Here is a 23,541-nt window from a genome sequence, read left to right as displayed (position 1 = left end):
ATAAATAAATAACAATAAACAGTTTTATAAACATACTTTAAGTGACTAAGAAGGAAAAGATTGAATATAATATAATATAATATAATATAATATAATATAATATAATATAATATAATATAATATAATATAATATGCAGAATCATAAACATATCTTTATTTCATATATAGGCCCTTCAAAAATCCTTTTTTTTTTTAAAAATTGTATTTATACAGCACCAAATCACAAGAGCAGTCGCCTCAAAGCGCTTTTTATTTTAAGGCAGACCTTACAATAATATATACAGAGAAACCCCAAAAATCATATGACCCCTACTGGCAAGAACTGGCGACAGTGGTGGAAAAAAAACAACTCCCTTTTAACAGGAAGAAACCTCCGTCAGATCCAGGCTCAGGGAGGGGCGTCTGTCTGCTGCGACCAGTTGGGGTGAGAGAAGGAAGACAGGACAAAAAACATGCTGTAGAAGAGATCCAGATATATATTTATACTTCCCCAGTCTATGTACACTAACAGGCCAGTTGCCATTTCTTTAATGTGAAGGATGTGGACGTCCTGGAGAGGGAGGAACAGAGGGACGGAGAGTAACACAGGTCATTTACATGAAAGGGAAAAGATACCTAGGCCCCTTAAGTGTACCTCTATCTCCAACTTACAATGCTGTGATTGCGTCCACTCCCCAACTCTCTGAATGGTACTCATGGTCAATCAATGGTACAATCATGAAACTGCCCATTGTTAGACATTGTTAGTTTCACCTATTATGCAAATGTACTGTTTAAAAGGTTGGGGAAACCTGCAGTCAGCTGAGAGTGAAGAAGTCACTTGGATGAGTATTGAAATGGTTCTTCCACTGAAAAAGTCCAGGAAAACAGGATCAACTTCTAGGTTTGTAATTTTTGTTTATTCTCTTTAGTGACAGGGTTTTAAATCTGTGCTAATATTAGTGTTTTCTTGGAAAAACTTACTGACAGTGGAACAGTAGGCTGTGAAAGTCTGGGTGAATATAGTTATATAAATAAAGGTAGGAAACTTTGAAGTTAATTTGCCTTCTTTTGGTTGTATGGGTAACAGGTTAGAGTGACGCTCAGTCGGGTCTCAAAAGACTGGATAAGCACAAAATATACCAAAGTAAACTGGTTCCTGACTCAATCATTCTTTTCAGGTCATAGAATTGTTTTGCTCTTCCTTATCCAGGTTAAATGAGCTTCAGTAACAGGGTTGCTGATATGTTTTTGGGGAAAAAACATTTATTATTCTTCATCTTTAACATATTGATGTGATGAAAAAAATGGTGTAACAATATAAAAGACACAATTATAAAATGAATTGTAATTGTTTGACATGAAATATGGTTATCAAGAAGTTGGGATAAAATGTAAAAAAAATAAAATAAAAACAGCTCCTTGATCTATTTTGTATTTTAAATATTTTGGAACCATTTTTTAACAACTAGCTTTAGCTTTTTCTCCCAATAAGTGTAATTTACACAAAAAATTATATTTTAATAGCTTTTACGTGGATGGATGGGATATAATTTTGTGAAACGTGAAATGCTCACACTAGAGGGAGCTGTCGTTATTTTACCTCTCCGTTGAAGGCGACGCCACACGCCATCTTTGTTATGGGCGGACTAGGACAGCTGATGACGGAGGCGTTTTCTTCCCTGTGATTGGTGGACTGACGCTATGCCAAAGGTCGTGTATATTTCGCGCTCTTGATTCACAACCGAACTGGCGCGCTATTGAAACAGCCGCAGTATGTGAAGAAATACGAACCTTTGGTTCGGTTTCGGAGCAGTTCGGAAAATATCCGTGTAACCTTTTAGCACTTTGCCTTCTTATATACTTGTCTGACACGCTGGTAAATGTTTGGAGCACTTCTGGGATCTGTGGGAAGCTTTTAGACTAGCATCTAGCGAAGACAGCTAGCTTGTTGTTTTACAGTAACATATTTCTTTTAGCACCAAACAGACTCACGCGATGATTTTATGTTTAGTTGTTTGTTCAGTCAGTCGTAGACGTGAATGACAAACCTTTGCAGCAAGTTCCGGTTCGGCTTCATCGGTGAGTGTTTCCTTTGTTTACGTAGTTTCTCTCTCTTGTGTCGCACAAAACTGGAAGTTCCTGGGCGCCATGTCAGGAATAATATCATTTTACAGCTTAGTTGTTGTTCGCGAACACCATAAGTAACAGACACGTGAGCCTAGTGTTTATCAGCCTTTTCATACTGACAGTGCTTTAGCAAAACTTCTACTTGGCTGTCGTGACATTGACAAAAAGCGCTGACAGAACACTACTTTAAAGAAAAGGAAAGGCTTTGTGTTATCACTTGTAAATACACTTAGTGTTAAAGTAATTATTAATATTTCTGAATGTAAATACCACATGCTTTTATCACAATGTCAAAACATAATAAACGCTCGTAATCCGCGCAACAAAATAAAAGGAAAACTGCTAAATCATCCAGAACATACCTGAATGCAGATGCATCATATAAAGTACAAATAACCTGCACATAGCTTTATTTTAATTGTTGATTTTCATTTCCCCCCCTTTCTTTCCCCATTGTTATTTTTCCGGGTCCTTTTTTTTTCTTGCCACCAGACTCGCTGCCTGGTGATTGTAGTGAATTTTTCACATTCAGCGACTGATTGCAACTTGCGGTGACTAAAGATTGCCCACTCACGACCAATTTGGATTGCACAGGTTGCCTAGTAGGAGGCAACCTTTTTGCAGTCAGTCTGACTTTGACTGCCTGCCATTACTCGTTTAAGGTTTGCAAATAGTTACATCTAATTTATAAACACTGACTTACTGTTGGTTATTGTAAATATTGGATATTTACAAAGTTTAACTTTGAGGTCATCATTTGCAGTTAACAAAAGGTTCAAAGATCTCAATATATGTTAATGAAATACTCGGCAAAAATAAAATAAAAACATCAAAAAGTATTGTGATAATATCATATTATGGAGTGTCTGGTGAGTCCCACCTGTAGCTTGTAGTTATTATTTTCTCTAAAAATAGTAAAGTCACAGAGGAGGAGAGACTGCTCCTTGGCAGGAATCAGTATGAGGGAAAATTAGAAAATGTCAGGTGACAGGATGGCTGGGTCTCTGGGAAAAGGAAAGTAGTTAAACTTTCACCTGAATCTCTGATGTGCCTTTGCTGATCTGTTCTTCTGCAGAGTTTTGTGTAACAGTGTTTTATTTCTTTCTGCTTTAGGTCTCGTCGGAAAATGGCTGGTGTTGTGGCTATGCCTTCTGTCATTGAGGACTTTGACAGCCAGGTGTGCTATGACACTGATTTGAGCAGCGCATCAAATGCACCAACTATTTTTAACTGCCTTGCATTTTTATCTTTGATTAAATTTGTCTTTCTTTTGCAGCCTTGCAAGAAATCTCGCAAAGATGGTGGCAGTCCTGTTGTCAAAACAATCACCAACTATTTCTCTCCTGTGCCTAAGCCTGTGGAGAAACCCTTCTCTCCTCCACGTTCCAACAACATCATGAACTACTTTAGCAAGAGGGCTCCATCCTGTAAAGTGAAAACCAGCTCACCAGAGCAAACTAAAGAAGCAGGGAGGCCTCATTTTGCAGAAAAACACAACAATTCGGAGACGGTGAAACAGCTGTCTCAGAAACGGGGTCGAAAAACCAGCAAAGCTTCAAGGAAACTTGTGGGGGCTGAAGGTGTCAGTTCCACCGAGGAGTCAAGTTGCGTGACTGTACAAGAATCCCATGAAAGCAAAGACCAGGCTGTAGATGCAGTTAAAAGTTTTGGAGTCCTTGGCAGCGATACAGCAGCTCTACTGGCCCAGGTTAGTGCTGAGAGCTGCATTCCTGCAGAAACATCAGAGAGGAATGCCACTAAGATTATCACGGATGAGCAGGCTGAGAAAGATGATGATCAGGAAGATGGTTCTAAATGTGTTGAACTTAAAACAGCACTAAACACTATTGAGTTGTCTCCGATTGTACCATCAAAGTATGAAGCAAAACAGGTTAAAACCACACCACAAAATACCAGGAAGAGGCAGCAACAAGAGGCAAAGCAGTCAGAGCCAGAGGAGAAAGAAGCAGAAACTGAGAACTCTCTCCGTGATGTAAGCACGGAGGTCAATGTTGATGAGTCTTCTCAGTTGAACAGCAGCACAGTAAGAATCTCCTTTGAGGATTTTGTGCGGAGTCAGAATCAGGATGAGGCTGAAGAGGACAGAGAAGATGAAGAAGTAAAAGATGATGACCGTAAAATAAAAATTGAGACAAAGGAAACAAACTTAGGTGAGCTGGATATTTCCAAATCTGAAGAAAACATGGTTCCTAAGGAGTCGCCATCATTTCAGGTTTCACCCCGAACTGTCACCATCCAGGCTCAAGTGCACGTCTCACCAAAACAAGAACCAAGCAAAGCAGTGGGAAAGTTGGCTTCCATCTTCAACCGGAGAAAAGGCGCGCGTAGTCCTGCAGAGAGATTCTCACCTTCTCTCGCAGAGGCTGGACAGCAGCTTCCTTCTCTGACTACCAAACGGAAATCCAACGTGGTTCTCCAGGAGGAGGATCTAGAGCTGGCAGTGCTTGAGAGCGAATCCACTCCTAAGTGCAGTGAAGTCGAGAGGAAGCAGTTCATGGCCGCTTTTAAGCAGCCCACTGCAGACGGCTCCAAATCCAAGCCTGTCAAGAGCCAAAGCAAGCAGAAGCAACCAGGAGAGCAAAGTTTGGATGCTGCTGATAAAGCTGCTGAAGCTGAAACTGAAAATCTGCTGACTGTTGAGCAAACATCTCAACCCTCTCAAGGAAAGAAAGCCACTAAGAAGAAACCAGCAAAAAAGGGGGGAAAGAAAGCTAAAGAGGGAGAGGAGACTGTGAGTGCGTCTCCTGCTGCTGCTGAGGAAGAAACGCCAAACATGACTGTTGAGGTCGAGGAGAAAAGGCCAGAGTCTCCCATCACCACATCTCCGTCCGTGCCAGCTCTGAGAAGATCCAGACGGGAGGCCGTAGTGCAGAAAACACCTGAAACCACCCCAACAAGTCCTCTCAGAAAAACCAGGAGACAAACTCAAACAGAGTCAAAGGACACTGATGTTACTGCTTTACCTCATCCTGAGGACAGCCCCATAAAGATGTCCACCCCAAAGACCCGCACGTCCAAATATGGCGTCTTTCAATCGGAGCTGATGTGCCCGCCTGACGATAAAGAGAGTCCAATCAGGTGACGCATGCTTTTTCTTTAATCTGCCTCCTGATCTTACCCATTTTTAACATAAAAATGAAAACGTGTAATGTTTTTTTTCTTCTTCTTTTTTTTTTTTTAGGATGAAATTTACGCGATCCAGTAAAAATCTTTCCACATCAAAGGCTGAAGGCATAAATGCGTCTTTGCCTACTAAAGTAAGCATGGCATTTTTTATTTTGTGACCTTGGGAAAAAATACTAAACCATCATAATTGTGGTGTGAAGATAATTAAACACTTGTTCTAATTCATCCTATTCAGACATCGAGTGAGTCTAAGAAGAGAGAACAGGCCAAGAGGTTGGTGCAAAAAGCCAAAGTGATTCAGCAGAATAAAAAAACTTTGGAGAAGAGCTCTCTGAGGCGATCATCGCGAACTTCCATCAAGAGGAGCTACTGTGAAAATGAGGTAGAGTCAGTGGCAAGCGAGGAAGATGAAGTGTGTGTTAAGATGAGGCTATGAGTGAGTGGTGTTGCGTGACTGTGTAAACAAGAACTAAGGCAGACTGGTCTCAGATTACTGAGACTACAAAATCGAACGTAACTAATACACACGTGTGTTAATACACACTAAACTACACATTTATTTCTCAGTCATGTTGTGGATGTTTACTCAGTTTGTCCTTAAGGGTCTTATGACATTATAAGACATTACTCGGAGAACATTTACATGTGAGGTTTCGATGTCGATTGCAAGTTACTTTAAGATGATCTTTATTGTCACTGACAGGAACAATGGAAGATATGTAAAATTTAAACATTTACATACAGTATAGTGCATAATTGGGCGACCGTGGCTCAGGGGGTTGGGAATCGCATCTGTAACCGGAAGGTCGCCGGTTCGATCCCTGGGCTCTCTGTCCTGGTCGTTGTGTCCCTGGGCAAGACACTTTACCCTACTTGCCTACTGGTGGTGGCCAGAGGGGCCGATGGCGCGATATGGCAGCCTCGCTTCTGTCAGTCTGCCCCAGGGCAGCTGTGGCTACAACTGTAGCTGCCTCCACCAGTGTATGAATGTGAGAGTGAATGAATAGTGGTATTGTAAAGCGCTTTGGATGCCTTGAAAAGCAATCCATTATTATTATTATTATTATTATTAATTAAGTGCTCTAGTGCAGATAAAGGTGGGGATGGATCGTCAGTTCTTCATTCAAGACACATTTCACTGTGGTAGAGGTTTCAGAGGGGTCATTATTTCAAACCTATGCCATAACTTTCCACCTGAAACAAATCCTCAGTCATTAGTCACCACTGACCCAGATGTTTTTAAAATCTGGGTTTAAAAATCTGAACAGTTATCAGTCTTAATGCATCAGGCCTAAATATTACCTCGCTGTCGCCCTCATGAGTCTTTCTGGAGTAAAACTTAAAATACAACACCATAAAAAAGGCTCTCTGTGTTTTTGTTTGTTTGTGTTTGTCAGGATTCTGTCATCTGCGTTGATGACCAGACTGCCTCTCCTCTCAAAGAACCTGAAAAGATGAAAACCCAGAAGCCTTTACGCAGTCTGAATGATGTTTTGGGCAAAGCCGCCCCACCTGGCAAAGCCTCTTCGGGTAGTTTTTATAGTTTCCTCTTAGCTAAAACTGTGATTTATTGATTTATTTTGTAATATCTTCTAACAGATATGTGTTTCCTTTGTTTAAGGCTCCAGAGTGGGCTCACACAGCCAAGACAAGACTGCTCGCAAGGTGTCAGCCGTGATCTCCATCTTTGATGACAGCAGCCGCGAGGGCTCGGAGAACTCGCAGGATGATGAGCATTTCAGGGCGCGCAGAGAGTTCCTGAAGAGCGGTTTGCCCGAGTCCTTTAAAAAACAGATGGCCAAGACTGCTGCCACGAAGGAGGCGTACTCTGCCTCCTGTTCCTCCTTTCAGCTAGTGACACACACCAGGCAACCACCAAACGGTAAGCAGATTCATATTCAGTAGTCGAATATCACGTTGGAGTTTTAAGGCAAAGCCTAATTTCTGTGCATACCGACAGATTGCTCTCTCTGGAGTCTGCCATGGCCCGAGTCCTCATTACTTTGTCAGCTAAAAGAGCTTTGGAGGCAAACATCCAAACCTCTGCCAGCAGTCAGCAGCTCGCTTTGTGTGAAGACTGCACCAGCCTGTCGGAGCTTTTGTAAAAGGGTACACTGTTTTAATAACCTGATCCTCAACACCCATCACTTAATATCCAGCTTTAATCCCTCCCATCTAAAGGCACATGTATAATAACAATGTTATATTTTTAAAAAAGGATGAGTTTATATGAAAATGCAAGCTTAAAACCCCCTTTTGGCTGTATTGTACTGGGATAAATAAAGAGTGGACTTGTTTTGGTTGCAGGGTTCAGGCTGGAGACCTGAGATCTCTGAAAGTGTTCGTCAGCTTCTAGTTGAGGAGTTCAGCACCAGCAACCCTCAGTTCCCTGCACAGATGTTCATCGCTCGCTTCCTGAAGAAACGCGCTGACCATCAGAAGCAGTTTACACACTCAGGTCAGTGTCTATAAGCAGATAAGTGCAAGGACACGTGTTAAACTGCAGTAGCTGTGTGTTTTAGGGTTTAATGACAGTCTGTTTAGTCCTTTTGACTGTAATTAATGTTCGCCTTGTTTGAGTGAAAATGGGACAAATGTGCTTGTCTTGAATTATCCTGAACAAATACTGAATTTTCCTTTCTCAGAAGAAGAGGCTGTGACCAGAGATGCAGCTGAACCAGCGGGAGGGAAGAGGAAAAGAACGAGTGAAGGAGAAAATACGGCAAAGGTGGCTAAAAAGCGGCGATCCAACCATTCAGAGGAGAACGTCTCCACAGCAGAGCCAACGAAGCGTAGAGGCCGTACAAGACGATCTCAGAGATCCAGGCGAGGAGAGGAGGACGAGGCGACAGAGAAAACCAAGCCTCCACTCCATCCTGTTCCCATCCCACCTGACGATGACAGCGTGTGCATAGTAGAGGACTTGCTTTCAGGAGAGGACACTGGGAAAAAAGGTGTGGTAGCTTTTCTGTGTGTGTTCTGAATCACTGCTGTTACCTTAAAGGAGTCTGTAGTTCTTCTCAGTATATATCAGTATTTATCTGCTTTTGAGATGAAGTTTGTTTTACAGCCTGTTCTCTGCTGCCCCCAACTGGCCAAAAAAAGAAAAACAGTAATTGCAAATATAAATCCTCAGATTAAAATCTGAAACTCAGTCTGGTGTATTCTTTGTTTTGTTTTTTCCTACAGATGTGGTGAAGGAGGACGTGCTCTGGACTGACAAATATCTACCACAACACTCCAGTGACATCATAGGCAACACCGCCTCAGTGAGGAGGCTGCACAGGTGAGGAAATGCAGATGTAGATGACTCGTTTTTATAATGCTGTGCCTCTCATTTAAAAAAAAAAAAAAATCTGCACTGTATGGAGATCAAATACTGACTGTATATATTCTTTTTCGGCTAGCTGGCTGAAGGAATGGAAACTCCGTGCTGACAGAGAAGAAAGAAAAAAGCAGAAGGAGAAGAAAAAAGAGGACGGCAGCTATGGTGAGCGATAAGAACAACAATAAAAATCTTAACTACTACTTTTAGCTCTTTTAACTCTGGGGATTTTTTTTTAAAATCCCCAGACTCAGACTGGGACGGTGGAGAGGACGACTCCCAGGATGGAGAGGACATGTTGTGTAACACAGTGCTGATCACAGGACCCACTGGAGTAGGAAAGACTGCTGCAGTGTATGCTTGTGCCCAGGAGCTGGGCTTCAAGGTACAGACGTGTCACGTGACTCTGATGCGATGCGTTTGCTCAATGGATACCTGGATAACTTAAGTTCCTAAATTGTCTCTTCAGGTGTTTGAGGTGAATGCTTCATCGCAGCGAAGTGGTCGTCTTATTCTGTCCCAGCTGAAAGAAGCCACTCAGTCACATCAGGTGGATAGTCAGGGGGTCAATGCCCACAAACCCACATACTTCAACAGCTATGGCACGAGCAGCAGCACCGGCTCGCTCAGGCCTGGATCTTCTCCAAGTATGTGAAAATATCACTCTCTCTTTTTTAAATTTTACATTCTGCACAATCTGCATGAGAATATTACAAGATGACTCTCTGATTCAATCAATCAATCTTTATTTATAAAGCACTTTTCATACAAAAAATGTAGCACAAAGTGCTTTACATAGTTAAAAGCAGCCCACCCCACCCTCCAACTCACTCCCCACACTCTCATTAACATAAATGATGTGAATACTTTGTCTTTCAGGAAAGCTGAACTCCCCTCGCAGGGTGGTTTCCTCCCCCAGGAAACCACAGTCGCCCAGAGGTGTTAAAAAAGGAAGCCTGACTCCAGTTTCTTTAGCTAAATTCTTTAAAACAGCAGCGTCCAGCACCAAGGAGCCACAAAACACTACAAAAGGTAAGCAGATGGGTACATTTTAATCTTCTTTGATGATAAAACCTGCATGAAGGGTTTTAATTGGGGACTTTATTCTTTCATTTCTTCTTCCAGCTGCTTCCAAGAAAGTTGGGAAAGCAAATGAGGCTGTCCTTCCTGTGAAATCACCACCAGCTCCCAAAGAGAAGGGCAGCGAAGAACAGAGCAAGAAGACGGCAACGTCGCTCATCCTGTTTGAAGAAGTGGATGTTATATTTGACGAGGACTCTGGATTTCTAGCTGCTATCAAGACGTTCATGACGACGACTAAGAGGCCAGTCGTCCTCACGACCAGCGGTTAGTCTTTCAGTGTGGCCTGTGCTAACGGTGTGTTTATCTACTGTTTGCATATTGAGTTTAAATGATGTTTGTTTTTGTAGATCCGGCTTTCAGCAGCATGTTTGATGGAACCTTTGAGGAGATACATTTCAAGGCCCCATCTCTGGTGAGTGGAGGGTTGTTCGGCTTGATTGTGTCGGCTCTGATGGAGTCATTCAGCCCAGCATTCATGTTTGGTTTTTTTGTTTGTTTGGGTTTTTTCCTGCTACAGTTGAACGTGAGCAGTTACCTGCAGCTGCTGTGTTTGGCTGAGGACATGAGGACGGACCCCGCGGACATCCGGTCTCTGCTCAGACTCAACGGCTGCGACATCAGGCAGAGTTTGCTGCAGCTGCAGTTCTGGACTCGCAGTGCAGGCGGCCGCCACGGGGCAAGGCCTTTAGTGCCGACGGGCAAAAATGGTAAGAAGATGATCAGGGAGAGTTTGAGCTTTTAATACCTTCTGTTTTTGCATAATAAAATAATTTTCTGTAGCTGTGACTCGCTCTAAAAGTGTTTTCTCCCTCATTTTATTAGAAACTGAAGTAAAGCCAGAAGCTGAAGAGGCAGCAGACAAATCCACCCTGCCTCCCTGTGACACTGGCTGCACTGAGAGCAAGCTGGGCCTGCTCAATAATGGACAAGAGACAGATGTTTTGGAGCTGCTCAAGGTAAATTGTTTATTTACCACGCAGAGTGCATAACAGGCAGTCACGTCTATTAATGGATCGTGGCTCTGGTACTCAGGCAACAATTCCTGTCACTGCAGGGGCACCGAAAGTTTACTCACCGTACCTTCAGGCTGCTCATTCTTTCAAGTTAATTTTAGATGTATGGAAATACACTATCAAATAAAAGCACATTAACTGTGCACATTAGTTTGTAACTAAAGTGTGAAGCAGAACAGAAATGTCAGACTTTTAATTGTATTACACGCATTTTGTAGCTTTTCCTGCTGATAAAGAGCTCCTGTGGCCATTCATCCTGCATTAAAGTAATGAGATAATAGATTTCTATAAGTTTACACATTTACTTCTTAAAATTTAAGCCCAAAGAGTCGCAGTGACAGATTTCTTTCTGTTGAAATGCCGATTACTCAGGGATTAAATGTGTAGTTAAACCTCTGTACACTGACAGAAAGGGCAGTTTCAAACTTTAATCTTACTCAAATCAGTTTGACACCCCTGATCTGTAGTGTGGACTTAGTCAATATTATTAAAATCTCATACAGGTAATTTGGCTGCAGTGACAAACAGAAACATGAATTAACTAGTAGTAGGTTGGACATCGTTCTGTGATCTAACATTAAATTACACCAAAGGAATCTCTGATTCCAGTAGGGAAAAATGTTTTTGTGAAATCAAGGAGTGGACGATATAGGAAGAAACGCGGACTGTCGTATCGATGCTTCCTGTTAGACGCTGCAGTTAAAAGTGTCAGTAAATAAAAATCCTTCATCCTTCTTTTCCAATAAGCTGCTCTCAGTGATGACACACTTCCTAAGTAACATAACCTTAAAACCCTCCAGGAGATGCACAGTATTTTCACGTAATAAAACAAAAATATATTTCTACCTCACATGTTGTGCCTTGTAACCAGCTACCACATAACCACATCAATAATTTCCATCCCCTGTTTGCTGCTCCTCTCATATGGAGTGCCGAAAGTGAGAGCACCTTGCAACGCTTGAAGTCCTTTGTTTACATTTGGGTCACACATCACCAGCTCCTCGTATCACCTCCACGATTGATGATTTCACTCAGGAAATCATCAATCGTGACAATAAGGAGAATGATGTGCTGTGTTTAAAGGGGTGAAAATTTTATTTTGAAGAGTAGTATTGGACGCTTATATGGCCCCACACTTTGAATAATGTCTGGCTTTAACAGGAGGAAAAAGTAGACACAGTTTGTTGTTTTGAAAGTTCAAATGCTGTTATAGTTCTGCAGGACTCGCACAGCACTTTGAGCTGAGCTGGAGTTAAGCGTGTCCAGTATGACTGAGTGTGTGTTGTTTCTGCAGAGCCACAGTCTGGTGGAGGAGCCCAGTTGTTGGGAGCTGCTGACGGACTGCAAACGACGTGGAGTCGACTTGCTCTACTCGAACATGGAGCTCCTTTTACCTCTGCCGCTCACACATCTGACTACCTCTACCCGCAACCCAGAGCAGTGCGCTTCTGTATCGCAAGACCAGCCTTCTGCCAGTCCGAAAGAGCAACCGTCATCCACGCTGCTATCGACAGAGTCAGCTGATTGCTCAGACAGCAACAGTCCAGTCAAAATGTCTAACAGGATGAGGAAGAACAAGAGGAGACACCATCTACCTGACCAAGCTGGAGCTAACTCTGACTCAGACTCAGAAGATAGATTTCTTTCTCTCTGTAAGCCTCAGAACGCTCCTCAGGCCAAAGAGAAAGTCAAAGCTTCAGAAAGGGCTAAAAGGAAGCCGCTGACTCCTGAGGAGCGCTTAAAAAGCCTCCCAGTGTCACAGTGTCTGGAATCAATAGCAGACTTCTTAGACAGCATGTCCTGCATGGACTCGTTGCTCGACAGGGCTGACAGTCACAGAGGTCTGTCATCTGTAAGTGTGGTCATAAAAGATGGGATGACAGACGAGTCAAGTGTGGAGGCTGAAAGAGGGAGCTCGATGACAGCAACTGGCCTGGAGATCCAGGCGGCGGTCGAGGCTCTGAGCTTCCGCAAGTTCCGGGTATCAGCAGAGGAGGCTTTGGAGAGAACACGACAGCTGGAAGGGGAGCTGGCCAAAGAGGCTGCAGCAGAGCTCAGCCTCCCCGTGGCTGCTCATCGTGAATGTTTCAGCTTCACACAGGACGGGCCCTCAGAGCCACAGTGAGTTTGGACCCCGAGAAAATGCCACGTTGCCCAACAAACGTGTAAAAGTAGTTTCAATGGTTTTAGCTGACGTTGATGTCCGGTGTTGCTTTCCAGGTTGGTCGAGCGGAGGAGAGAAGTGATGGAGAGTCTGATGCTGAAAGGAGTGTTTGGTACACTTGGCAACAGTCCACCAGCTGCTCTGGACTATTTACCAATCATGCGCTGCATCTGCAGATCCGAGAAGCTTAAGGAGCAAGGCAAAGTTAAGCGAAGGTGAGGACAGAATTGCTGCTCCTTCAGCCGGTCAGCGGTGGCGGGTTTGGATTTGAACCGTTGGCAGGATGTGGTAAAGATGACGGCGGTGGTAGTGAGGTTTCATTTTGTCACATTTGAATATGAGGCTACAAATAAATAAAATAAAACGTGGTGCATTAATGCAATTCATTTATATGAGTCCACAGATAATGCTGAGCTGTTTATTTTCTGCCTCCTCCAGGTTTCTGCACTACCTCGACGCGATCCACTTGGGTCTCGAAAAAAGGACTCTACAGCTGCTCGCTGAAGATTTCCCCTAAAACAACAAAGACGACCAGACTGGACTCCACAGTCACACACAGGCCTTCAATAAGTACTCTCTGGCTCTCAGAAGGACTGGTGTACAGATCTAAATAAGTGTGTGTCATCCTCTGAGATGGTGACAGAGCACACGGTCAGAGGCGTGTGAGCACAGAGGACCGCTTCCACATTGGTACCAACATAGAGGCGACTGAATAGTAAAGATTTAATCTGAGCTAAAGGACGGACAACTAACTAACCTCACTTGTGTCATCTTTTGGTGCTCTAAAAACTAAAATTTTACAATTTTGTCATCTTTATATTTTTGTACAGTAGTGCTCTATAGGGATGCGTATCGGTGGTTTTTATTTTGCAAAGTGCTGTTTTTATGAAGTAAAAAAAATTTTCTTCTTCTTCTTACTAAGCCCCTGGGGTCCCTCGTGTGTGGGTGTGTGCAAAATATAATTTGTAAGTTACTGAATTGAAGTGCACATGCATGTCTGGCAGCTTCAGATGTCTGCAGCCAGCACATCTTTCTGCACAATAACTTACAATTAAAGGAATGAAGAAAAAAAAAAAAAACTTCACGGGCTCCATGCTTTACACCACATGTAAGAGATTAACATGTAAAATAAATCTTGCTTCTGTATTTGTGTAAATTGTCACTGATTTATTTCTTTTATTATTTTTTTGGTTCATACAGTTAATAAAGACGTGCAGCTCTTGATCCAAAGCTTACTGTGACATCTTCAGTCATTTTGCTGTCTTTAATGCTTTAAATATGGACACTTTCTTCACCACAGTGGGGATTTCCTTACACAGCAATAAACGTTTATCATCCAAACAAGCCTAATGGTGTCATAAATCTGCTAAATTTAACAGGCTTCCGTGTAAATTGGCAGCGCGCTCGCATCTGCGCGGCGGGCAGACCGGTTTGTGGTTAGTTTCCTCTTTACCTTCATCACAGAGAGCAGCAGGGGTGCTCTGTGCACAAAGGTGCATTGTTTTAAAAAAAAAAAAAAAATCAAAGGGAGCACCCTCTGTGACAAGCTCGCAGCTGGACGCGCTCCAGAGGGAGGAGGGTGGAGGTCCGCTTCGCGCTGAGGCATCCAAAACTCTTCTGTCGCAAGTTCCACTTTTTCTTTCTTTTTAAATTTTTTTTCTTAGTCGCCTTTTGTTGTTTGTCGCACCATGTGACCGCCACGCTCAAGTTCAACCGCGGGATCCATCAGTGTATGAGCCTGACTGTGCAGAGAAATGGCAAACCGTGAGCGGAACAAAAAGATTTTACTGGAACTGGTGAAACAGTCAGACAACAGCCGGTGCGCTGACTGCGGCGAGCCCGGTAAGCAAATATATAAACGTTGGTACGTTTGTTATCGAAATAAAGTGAGGCGCGGATCCGAATTTGATGTGCGGGTACTACTCAGAGGCCTCGAGATGTTCAGATTTGATTTATTTTCATGCAGTTTAACCGGTTTGTTAATGTTATTTATGAGGCTTGAAAAGACTGTTGCTCTGCGTGAACGCGTGCACCCTGAAGCATGTCCGTCACGGCTAAAGCTTGGTGATGGGCTGACATTGAGGGGCTGAAAAGGGTTTCCTGTTTTTGAACTTGAAAACTTAATACTTAAAAACTCAAAAGTCACTTTCCCGGGCATAGATGAGGCCTAATTGTGAACTAAACATTTACAGATTTCAGTGGAAATCTTAAATGATTGATTAGATTTTTTTATATGTTCTTAACCTCCTAATAGAGTGGCGGGAAGAAGTATTTATCTGAGTCATGTCTCTTCTTCTCACCTCTCCCAGAACCGGACTGGGCCTCCTACAAGTTGGGAATTTTTGTGTGTCTGAACTGCTCCGGGATCCACCGCAGCCTGTCCAGCCATGTCAAATCTATCAGGCTGGACTTCTGGGAGGACAAACTAGTAGAGGTGATCACTGTTTTATCAGTCACCCACCTCTATTTGTGCTGTATCAGACTGTGTCTGTGTGTAATCCTAATGTGTGTGTGTGTGTGTTTATTCTGGGGGGTGGAAGTTCATGGAATCCAATGGCAATGCCAGGGCCCAGGCTCAATATGAGAAAGCTGTTCCACCGTACTACTATCGACCCCAGCGGGAAGACTGCAAGTAGGTCTTTTCCAGGATGATGATATTTACCAGCCTCTGTCGCCATGGCAGAATCCTTTATGTGTAATACCAGACTGCTGACAAGGCAGAGCCACAAAGTAGAGAAGTGAGAGCTTCTGGCTGTAGAAGAGAAATATAGATGAATTTCTGCTGCTAAATCAAGCTTCAATGATTCAGGTTTTTGTAAGAACACATTGCTATTGAACAGTGAATGCTTTTATATTTTCACTTTGATCCACAGTATCCTCAGGGAGCAGTGGATCCGTGCTAAATACGAGAGGAAGGAGTTCACAGGAGAGACCAAGTATCCACCGCTTCCATACACCACAGGTGACTTTTTTAACGATTTACTTATGAACTCTTTGGGGCTCACATTCTTGTCAGTATCGGGGTAAAGGAAAACCTGTTCTTTGCATGCAGAACTGTGCCAGAAAAACCCGTTCTTTGCACAATGAACCATCCAGGAAGTGAAATCTAGCCACTGTCTCTTTGAGCAACCAGAAGGTTTTCATTTTAAGTGAAACCTTTTTTCTTATTCCCCTGTGACTCTCTTGGATTCATACTAGGGTTCTATGAAGGAATACTGTTGAAGAAAGGCAAAGACAACACACAGTTTCTGAAGAGAAAGTTCGTGCTGTCGGAGAGAGAATTCACCCTGAGCTACTACAACAAAGAAGATGTGAGTTCCCTGCAGCTTTGACACAGTTACACCACCCGCTAGAACATGAATCACCAAGAGCGATGACCCTTAAATACTGCAAGATGTGTAGTTATTATGGCATAATCATTGCTTGTGTTGAAGAAATTAGATCTTGTATCTAAGCTCTTTGTTTATCTTTTGCACACACAGCTTCAAATGTTTCTTCAAAGATCTATTGTAAGCAGAAAAGCCACCTTAGAATCAGTCAATCAGTTTCCTATAGCTTCACATACACCAGCAACTATAAAGGCAACGGTCACCATTTACTGGAGGAAATTCAGCTAATTTGGTTTTAGTTTTACCGCTAAAGGTCAAACAAGGAGATTTTTGGTACTCGTCCACAGATGCTTATCAGATTATCAGGTTATTACCATAATCAGCCATCTGCCATGGCCAGCTGAGGTGAAAGGAGGGAAATGGGATAAAAGACACACTGTGGAAGCAATAGTCTTATCTTAGGATTTATTTGACTAATTTCACTTCGATATATGGTGGATGTTTCCATCTGAAATTCATAAACTTGGATGGCTCACAACAAGATAACGGCAGCAATAATAAGAAGTTGCACACATGAAGTGTCCCTTACACATTACGGGGCCTTATCTATATTATTTGCATCTGCATTGAATCCATGTGGAGCCTATGACATAAGCCTATTCAACTGGTCAACGCCACAGATAAACCTGAGCAGCTGTGATAATGGCGACATGCTGTTACATTTCTAGAGAGGAGCGTGTCCGGTTAAGGCGTAGAGTTTCAGAAGAGTTTTAATGCAATTCGTTTCACTATAGCTCTCATAAACGTAAAAGAAAGTTAAAAAAGAACTAGAGGAAAAGTGAGAAGATCACTAAAGTAATTTGGATTCATCCTCTGGGCATCATGAATGTCTGTGCTCCAACTGATGCTGAGCAGTTTCGATCTAAGTGACATTGAGCCAGTTTTTCCAGCAACAACAGCTGTATAAACTGGATGCCTTCCTGTTATGCCTCCCTCTGGGCTTCAACCAGGGATCCTTCACTTTTTATGCGCCTGTGGTAATCACCACTTGCAGCCAGCATGGCTCAGACAAGTGTAAAAACAGCAGCACAAAGCCTCCAAATCTGAACTGCCCTTGTGTATTTGTTACAGGAGTCTAAAGGCCCCAAAGCTGTAATATCCATCAAGGACCTGAACGCCACCTTTCAGCCAGAGAAGATCGGCCATCCTAACGGACTGCAGATCACCTACCAAGACAGGGATCACACCAGGAACCTCTACGTTTATCATGAGCGTTCTGAAGTCAGTCGACATGATCGTCTATAGCATCAATATTAACACCTGGTAGGTCTCATATACTTGTTTTGAGGTTCTAATAGAATCTCAAAGTTTTTGTTTTTGCTTTACTTCAGGAAATAGTCACATGGTACAACGCGATTCGAGCCGCTCGCTATGCGTACTTGAAGACGGCCTACCCGACAGGAAGCGATGAAGAAGTAAGTGTCAAACTATTTCATTTTAAGCCAGCTGTATGTCAGTTTTTAGCTTGTATATTTTAGTATTTGACATGTTTACTGTCTTGTGTCTTCATCAGCTGTTACCAATGATAACAAGAAACTACCTCAAAGAGGGTTACATGGAAAAGACGGGTCCTATGGTGAGCTCACTGAAGTCACTTGAGCGTCATTTGCACGCCTATATTATTTCTCTTTTACTTTGATTTTTACTCACACTCACCAGCAAACTTGTTTGTGACTACATTATGTGTGATCAGTACATCTGAATGTGTTTCTGTTCCTCTTTTAGACTCTGACTCACATGTGCGTGCAGCTCGAATCTTTTTCTTTTTTAAGAATCAGTTTGTGCGATAGGAGGTTTTGAGGAAATGAAGTCTGATGAGCACATTTTTCAAATGCACATTTTATTTTTGAAATCAAATGCTTTTTATTTTATTTTGTACGCAGCAAACAGAGTCATTCAAAAGGAGGTGGTTCATTTTAGACTCTCAAAACAGGAAGTTGCTCTACTTCAAAGGCCATCTGGTGAGGACACTACCTCTTTTTTCCATCTCACTCTAACCCCACACTGTACACCTATGAAGTATGTGAGTCACGTGCTTTTTCTTGTTGTAGGATGCAGAGGAGCTAGGGGCCATTTTTATCGGCACAGAGTGCAAAGGTTACTCGGTTAGGGAGTGTGTCCCGCTGAACGCCCGGGGAAACAAGTGGAAGTGCGGATTGATGGTGGAAACGCCCGAGCGACAGTTCGTCTTCATGTGCGAGCAGGAGAGGGACCAGAGGGAGTGGCTGGAAGCGCTCAGGAAGGTTTTGTCCAGACCCATGTCACCCCAGGATTATACCAGTAAGCAAGACTTCAGTGTGCTTTAAATATGCTGGTGCCCAATTTTCCATATTATTTTTCTTTGTATTCAAAGGAAAACTTGAACTCCATTAACTAAATACCGTACATGGCCACTATTTAATCCTCCACAGGCACAACCCATAACCATCACCCCATTTTACAGAAACGTTTGGACACTGTGGAAATTATCAGTAAAAGCAGAATGACATATTTTGCACAAATTTAAAATCTTATCTCTTATCTATGATGTTGAAACTGGGAAAATGTGTTGGGTTTTGCTCATTTTGAATTTAATGGCAGGAGCACATTTTAAAAAAAGTTGGGCGAGGGGGATTAAATAACTTGAAAAAGTTGTGTAATGCTGTAAAACAAACATCTGATGGAGAGTGATGACAGTAAATAGTTTAAAATACTATTTATTGTCTATTTAATCCATTACTGACCATTTAATCCAGGGGTGGGCAACTCCAGGCCTCGAGGGCCGGAGTCCTGCAGGTTTTAGATCTCACCTTGGGTCAACACACCTGAATCACATGATTAGTTCATTACCAGGCCTCTGGAGAACTTCAGGACATTTTGAGGAGCTAATTTAGCCATTTAAAATCAGCTGTGTTGGTTCAAGGACACATCTAAAACCTGCAGGACACTGGCCCTCGAGGCCTGGAATTGCACACCGCTGATTTAATCCATCATTGGGATTGTTTCCAGTCCCTATAAGGCAGGGGTGGACAACTCCAGGCCTCGAGGGCCAGTGTGGCTGAAAACCTATATTGCATGACCATTATCTTTAGGTCCAGTCATGATTCTGGTCGCGCTTTATGGTTTTCTCACTGCTGCGCACAAAAATGCAATTTTGCCTTTTTCCTTTTAGATTAGATTAGATAGAACTTTATTAATCCCTCGGGTGGGTTCCTCTGGGAAATTCGATTTCCAAAAAAGCACAGCAGCGACACAAGTTACAGAGTTATACACACACACATATATATAAATACAGAGACAATATAAATAAAATATACGAAGGGGATAAATAGAATAAATAGGAATAAAAATAAAAATACAAGTGAATTGCACATTTCAAGTATTGAGTCTATTGCACCGTTGACTATTTACAAAAGTATTGCACAAAAGGTATTGCACAGTGAGGTGCAGAGGCACTACAGCTTAGTTGTTCCCCCCTCCTTTGTCCTCCTGTTTCCCCTCCCTCTCCCCTCCAGAGAGGAGTTAAACAGTCTGATGGCGTGTGGGACAAAGGAGTTTTTAAGTCTGTTAGTTCTTGTCTTTGGGAGAAGCAACCTGTCACTGAACAGACTCTTCTGGTTGTTAATGGCCATGTGCAGAGGATGCCTGGCATTGTCCATAATGTCCATCAGTTTCTTTAATGTCCTTTTCTCTGCCACTGTCACCAGAGTGTCCAGCTTCATGCCGACCACAGAGCTAGCCCTCCTGATCAGTTTCTCCAGCCTGGATGAGTCCTTCTTTGCTGTGCTGCTCCCCCAGCACACCACAGCATAGAAAAGTACTCCAGCAACCACCGACTGGTAAAACATCCTCAGGAGCTTCCTGCAGATGTTAAAAGACCTCAGCCTCCTGAGGAAGTACAGTCGGCTTTGGGCTTTTTTATACAGGTGCTCTGTGTTGCATGACCAGTCCAGTTTATTGTCCACCCACAGCCCGAGGTACTTGTACTTGTTGACCACCTCCACCTCCTCCCCCTCTATCTGAACCGGCAGTGGACCTTCTCTGGACCTCCCGAAGTCCACAACCAGTTCCTTAGTCTTTGAGGTGTTGAGTTGCAGGTGGTTTGTGTGACTCCATGCGACAAAGTTCCTCACCAGACTTCTGTACTCCTCTTCCTGATCATCCCAGATACACCCCATGATGGCCGTGTCATCTGCAAACTTCTGAATATGGCATAATTCAGAGTTGTAGCAGAAGTCAGAGGTGTACAGGGTGAAGAGAAGAGGGGACAGCACAGTTCCCTGTGGTGCTCCTGTGCTGCTGACCACTGTGTCAGACGTGATGTCCTTCAGCCTGACGTACTGTGGTCTGTCGGTGAGGTAGTCGGAGATCCAAGCCACCAGGCAGGGGTCCACCTCCATCCTGTTCAGTTTTTCCTGAAGCATACAGGGCCGGATGGTATTAAAGGCACTGGAAAAGTCAAGAAACAGGATCCTGACCGTGCCTTTTCCCCCATCCAGGTGTGAGTGGGCTCTGTGTAGGAGGTACAGGATGGCATCCTCCACTCCGACACCCGCCTTGTATGCAAACTGTAGTGGGTCCTGGGCATGTTGTACCTGTGGTCGGAGGAGGTTGAGGAAGAGCCGCTCTAGAGTCTTCATAAGATGTGACGTCAGTGCCACCGGTCGGAAGTCATTCAGCTCATTGGGCCGGTTCTTTTTGGGGACCGGGACGATGCAGGATGTCTTCCATAGGGCGGGCACTCTCCCCAGTCGCAGACTGAGGTTGAAGACTCGTTGTAGCGGCTCCCCAAGTTCAGCAGCACACGCCTTAAGCATCCTAGGACACACCTTGTCTGGGCCTGCTGCCTTTCTGGGGCGAAGCTTCCTCAGTTGTCTCCTGACCTGATCCACTGTGACACTGGGAGATGTTTGGGAAGAGGGGAGGGGGGGAGATGTCTTGCTGCTGAGAGAGGGATTGGAGGAGGGGGGTGTCATGGTGTCAGGAAGGGGGGGAAGCGAGGGAGGTAGGAGAGTGGGGATTGGACTCTGTAGTGAAGGTGAGGGTGGGGGGGGTTGTGGGCTGGTCAAACCTGTTGAAGAAGTTGTTGAGTTCGTTTGCCTTCTCCACAGTCCCCCCCACTGTGCTTTTCTTGGTGTTGTGGCCTGTGATGGTTTTCACACCATTCCAGACCTCCCTCATATTGTTCCTCTCCAACTTCTGCTCCACCTTCCTCCTGTAGGTGTCCTTTGCTTCCCTCAGGCAGCGTTTCACCTCCCGCTGTGCTGCCTTCATCTCCTCCTTCACTTTGCTCCTGAAAGCCTTCTTCTTCATGTTGAGGACAGCTTTGACTTCCTGTGTTACCCATGGTTTGTTATTAGGATAACACCGTACCGTCTTAGCAGGGGCGACCGTGTCCACACAAAAGTTGTACTTTGTGAAGAAAAAAAATTTTATACTTCAGGAACATTGCCACCTTCTCTGGACCTTAGTTTTTTAAGGCATCACTCACCCAGGCCTAGAGACCGATTGGCCAACCAATGGTCACTAGGGAAAAATGTGTATCCCCTCCCTGATTGGCGAGTAGTTGCTAGGTGACACACTCACAATGAAGGATCTGCACTAAAAATCTCTTCATGATTGTTCTGGTTGCTAGCACATGGACTTGCAGGGATGACATTTTGTTTGATAAGTGTTGCTAACTACTGGCTGAGCTGCAGTGAAACTTAAAAAAGTGCAACACAAACTGGAAATGGAGAACTTTCACTTTCAAAAATTCCAGCTTTACTGCTTCAACCAGTTCCATTACAGTAGTGCAACCTTTACTCTGAAGGTGAAGGGTCTCCGTTCAAAAGCTTGCATCTCTGTTGGTATGGAGGCACATCAGTGTCCATGGAATTGGTAGCTTGCGCATCTAGAAAGGCAGCATTAATGCTGAAAATACATACAGGTTTTAGAGCAGGGGTGGGGGAACTCCAGGCCTAAATGGCCAGTGTCCTGCAGGCTTTAGATATCACCCTGGTCAACACACCTGACCACCCTTGAGGCCTGGACTTCCCCCACCCCTGTTTTAGTGCAACACATGCTCCCATCCAGTATGCTAAACCACATACTGCTCAGTTTAAAGATTCATTATCTATTGTGTTCTACTGTGAATAAAATATGTGTTTAAGTTGATATTTCCAAATCATTTGAATCTGTTTTTATTTATATTTCACACAGCACACTCCCATCTACTTTTTTAACTAGGGTTATATTTGGTTTCAATGAAGGAACCTTGACATGTATTTACTTAAGATATAGTGTGCAGCAGCAAGACACATGCTGTCTGTAGCTGTTTCTGTCTGTCCGAGAAGAGGCAGAGAGAAAAAAAGCATCTTGTGTTATCACAGTTACAGTATGTATTTTTGGCCTTGTTTAGCACATTCAGATATGGTGTTGGTACGTTTTTAGGTAATATTTTAAGCCCTTAGTTGGCATGCTTATCCTCTAAATGTAGCTCGTAACAGTGCAAAAGCAAAGTGCCTCAAGCAATCTGGCCTCCCTGCTACAGCTGTAATCATTTATAGAAAGCTGTAGTAGCTGATCGTTAGTGTGTTAAGCTCTAATGATATTCTTTCTCATTCCAGCTGAAGCCGTCATGAAGTATAAGCGATGATCGATGAAGCTGCGAGCGAGAGAACAGACCTGCTGTCGGCTGCACTGACTCTCAGTACTGACTGATTCATGCTGTGCAGAGCATTAAAAGGCTTCAGTACGCTCACTTCAACTGACACTGTTTCTAATGCTAAAATAAGGCCTCACATGTGTTTATCATTATACATAAAATGCATTCTGCTGTTAAACACCTGATCAGCATTGATATATCACTGGGTACACCCATGCTGTATATGAATGTATTTCAAAATTTTAATAAATTTATTTTGGATATTTAATGAGTGGATACATTTATATTTGAAAGTGAAGATGCTACATGACACTATGGCCACAAAATAAATGTCTTTTTTTTTTAATGGTGTCTTTTTTGCAAGGTTTTTTTTCCCATGTGCAGACAAATTGCAAACACTTATTAGAAATGATGCTAATGAATCAAGATTATGTCACAATATCACAGCTTTTTAAATTAATGCCATTTTGGTGTTTGCTCTTTCTTGTTCCTCAATTATTTTTTATTTATTTATTTTTTAACTGAAAAATTTCTCATGCTGCCTTTAGGGGTCGCCAAAGCGGACCATCTGCATCCATCTCTGTCACACCAACTATGTGCATGTCTTCCTTCACTGCATCCATCCAATGAAAATTTGAACATGAGCTCGAAAACAAAATAACGTTTATAAAACATTATTTGACTTG

General features: G+C 43.2%; 2 protein-coding genes across 4 annotated transcripts; both read left to right on the top strand.

The window, feature by feature from the left end:
- Positions 1-1,683: 1,683 nt before the first annotated feature.
- atad5a (ATPase family AAA domain containing 5a) lies at positions 1,684-14,367 on the top strand. 3 transcript variants are annotated; one of them, XR_014276164.1, is made up of 23 exons: positions 1,684-2,061; positions 3,223-3,286; positions 3,386-5,208; positions 5,312-5,387; positions 5,492-5,638; positions 6,654-6,786; positions 6,878-7,138; positions 7,217-7,365; positions 7,564-7,714; positions 7,902-8,210; positions 8,446-8,542; positions 8,664-8,746; positions 8,830-8,966; positions 9,051-9,228; positions 9,461-9,613; positions 9,707-9,928; positions 10,012-10,076; positions 10,182-10,371; positions 10,487-10,620; positions 11,972-12,798; positions 12,898-13,056; positions 13,280-13,439; positions 13,475-14,367. XR_014276164.1 is itself a non-coding variant. In XM_082529228.1 (22 exons), exons 2-22 carry the CDS (start codon positions 3,236-3,238, stop codon positions 13,356-13,358), a joined length of 5,421 nt encoding a protein of 1,806 aa, XP_082385354.1. In that variant the 5' UTR covers positions 1,684-2,061; positions 3,223-3,235; the 3' UTR covers positions 13,359-14,367. The 3 variants fall into 3 exon arrangements, 2 of the variants coding, with proteins under 2 accessions (XP_082385354.1, XP_082385353.1); XM_082529228.1 differs by having other exon boundaries at positions 7,905-8,210; positions 13,280-14,367; XM_082529227.1 differs by having other exon boundaries at positions 13,280-14,367.
- Positions 14,368-14,393: 26 nt separating this feature from the next.
- On the top strand, positions 14,394-23,201 carry adap2 (ArfGAP with dual PH domains 2). The gene is made up of 11 exons (XM_082529230.1): positions 14,394-14,683; positions 15,151-15,275; positions 15,382-15,473; positions 15,715-15,803; positions 16,040-16,152; positions 17,302-17,451; positions 17,562-17,645; positions 17,744-17,806; positions 18,114-18,191; positions 18,282-18,510; positions 22,818-23,201. Exons 1-11 carry the CDS (start codon positions 14,596-14,598, stop codon positions 22,844-22,846), a joined length of 1,140 nt encoding a protein of 379 aa, XP_082385356.1. The 5' UTR covers positions 14,394-14,595; the 3' UTR covers positions 22,847-23,201.
- Positions 23,202-23,541: the final 340 nt, after the last annotated feature.

This window comes from Aulonocara stuartgranti (assembly GCF_965226115.1).
Source record: "Aulonocara stuartgranti genome assembly, chromosome: 4".
Classification (NCBI taxonomy): domain Eukaryota; kingdom Metazoa; phylum Chordata; class Actinopteri; order Cichliformes; family Cichlidae; genus Aulonocara; species Aulonocara stuartgranti.
The sequence above is the reverse complement of the archived record's forward strand: the minus strand, read 5'-3'. Positions and strand labels throughout refer to the sequence as shown.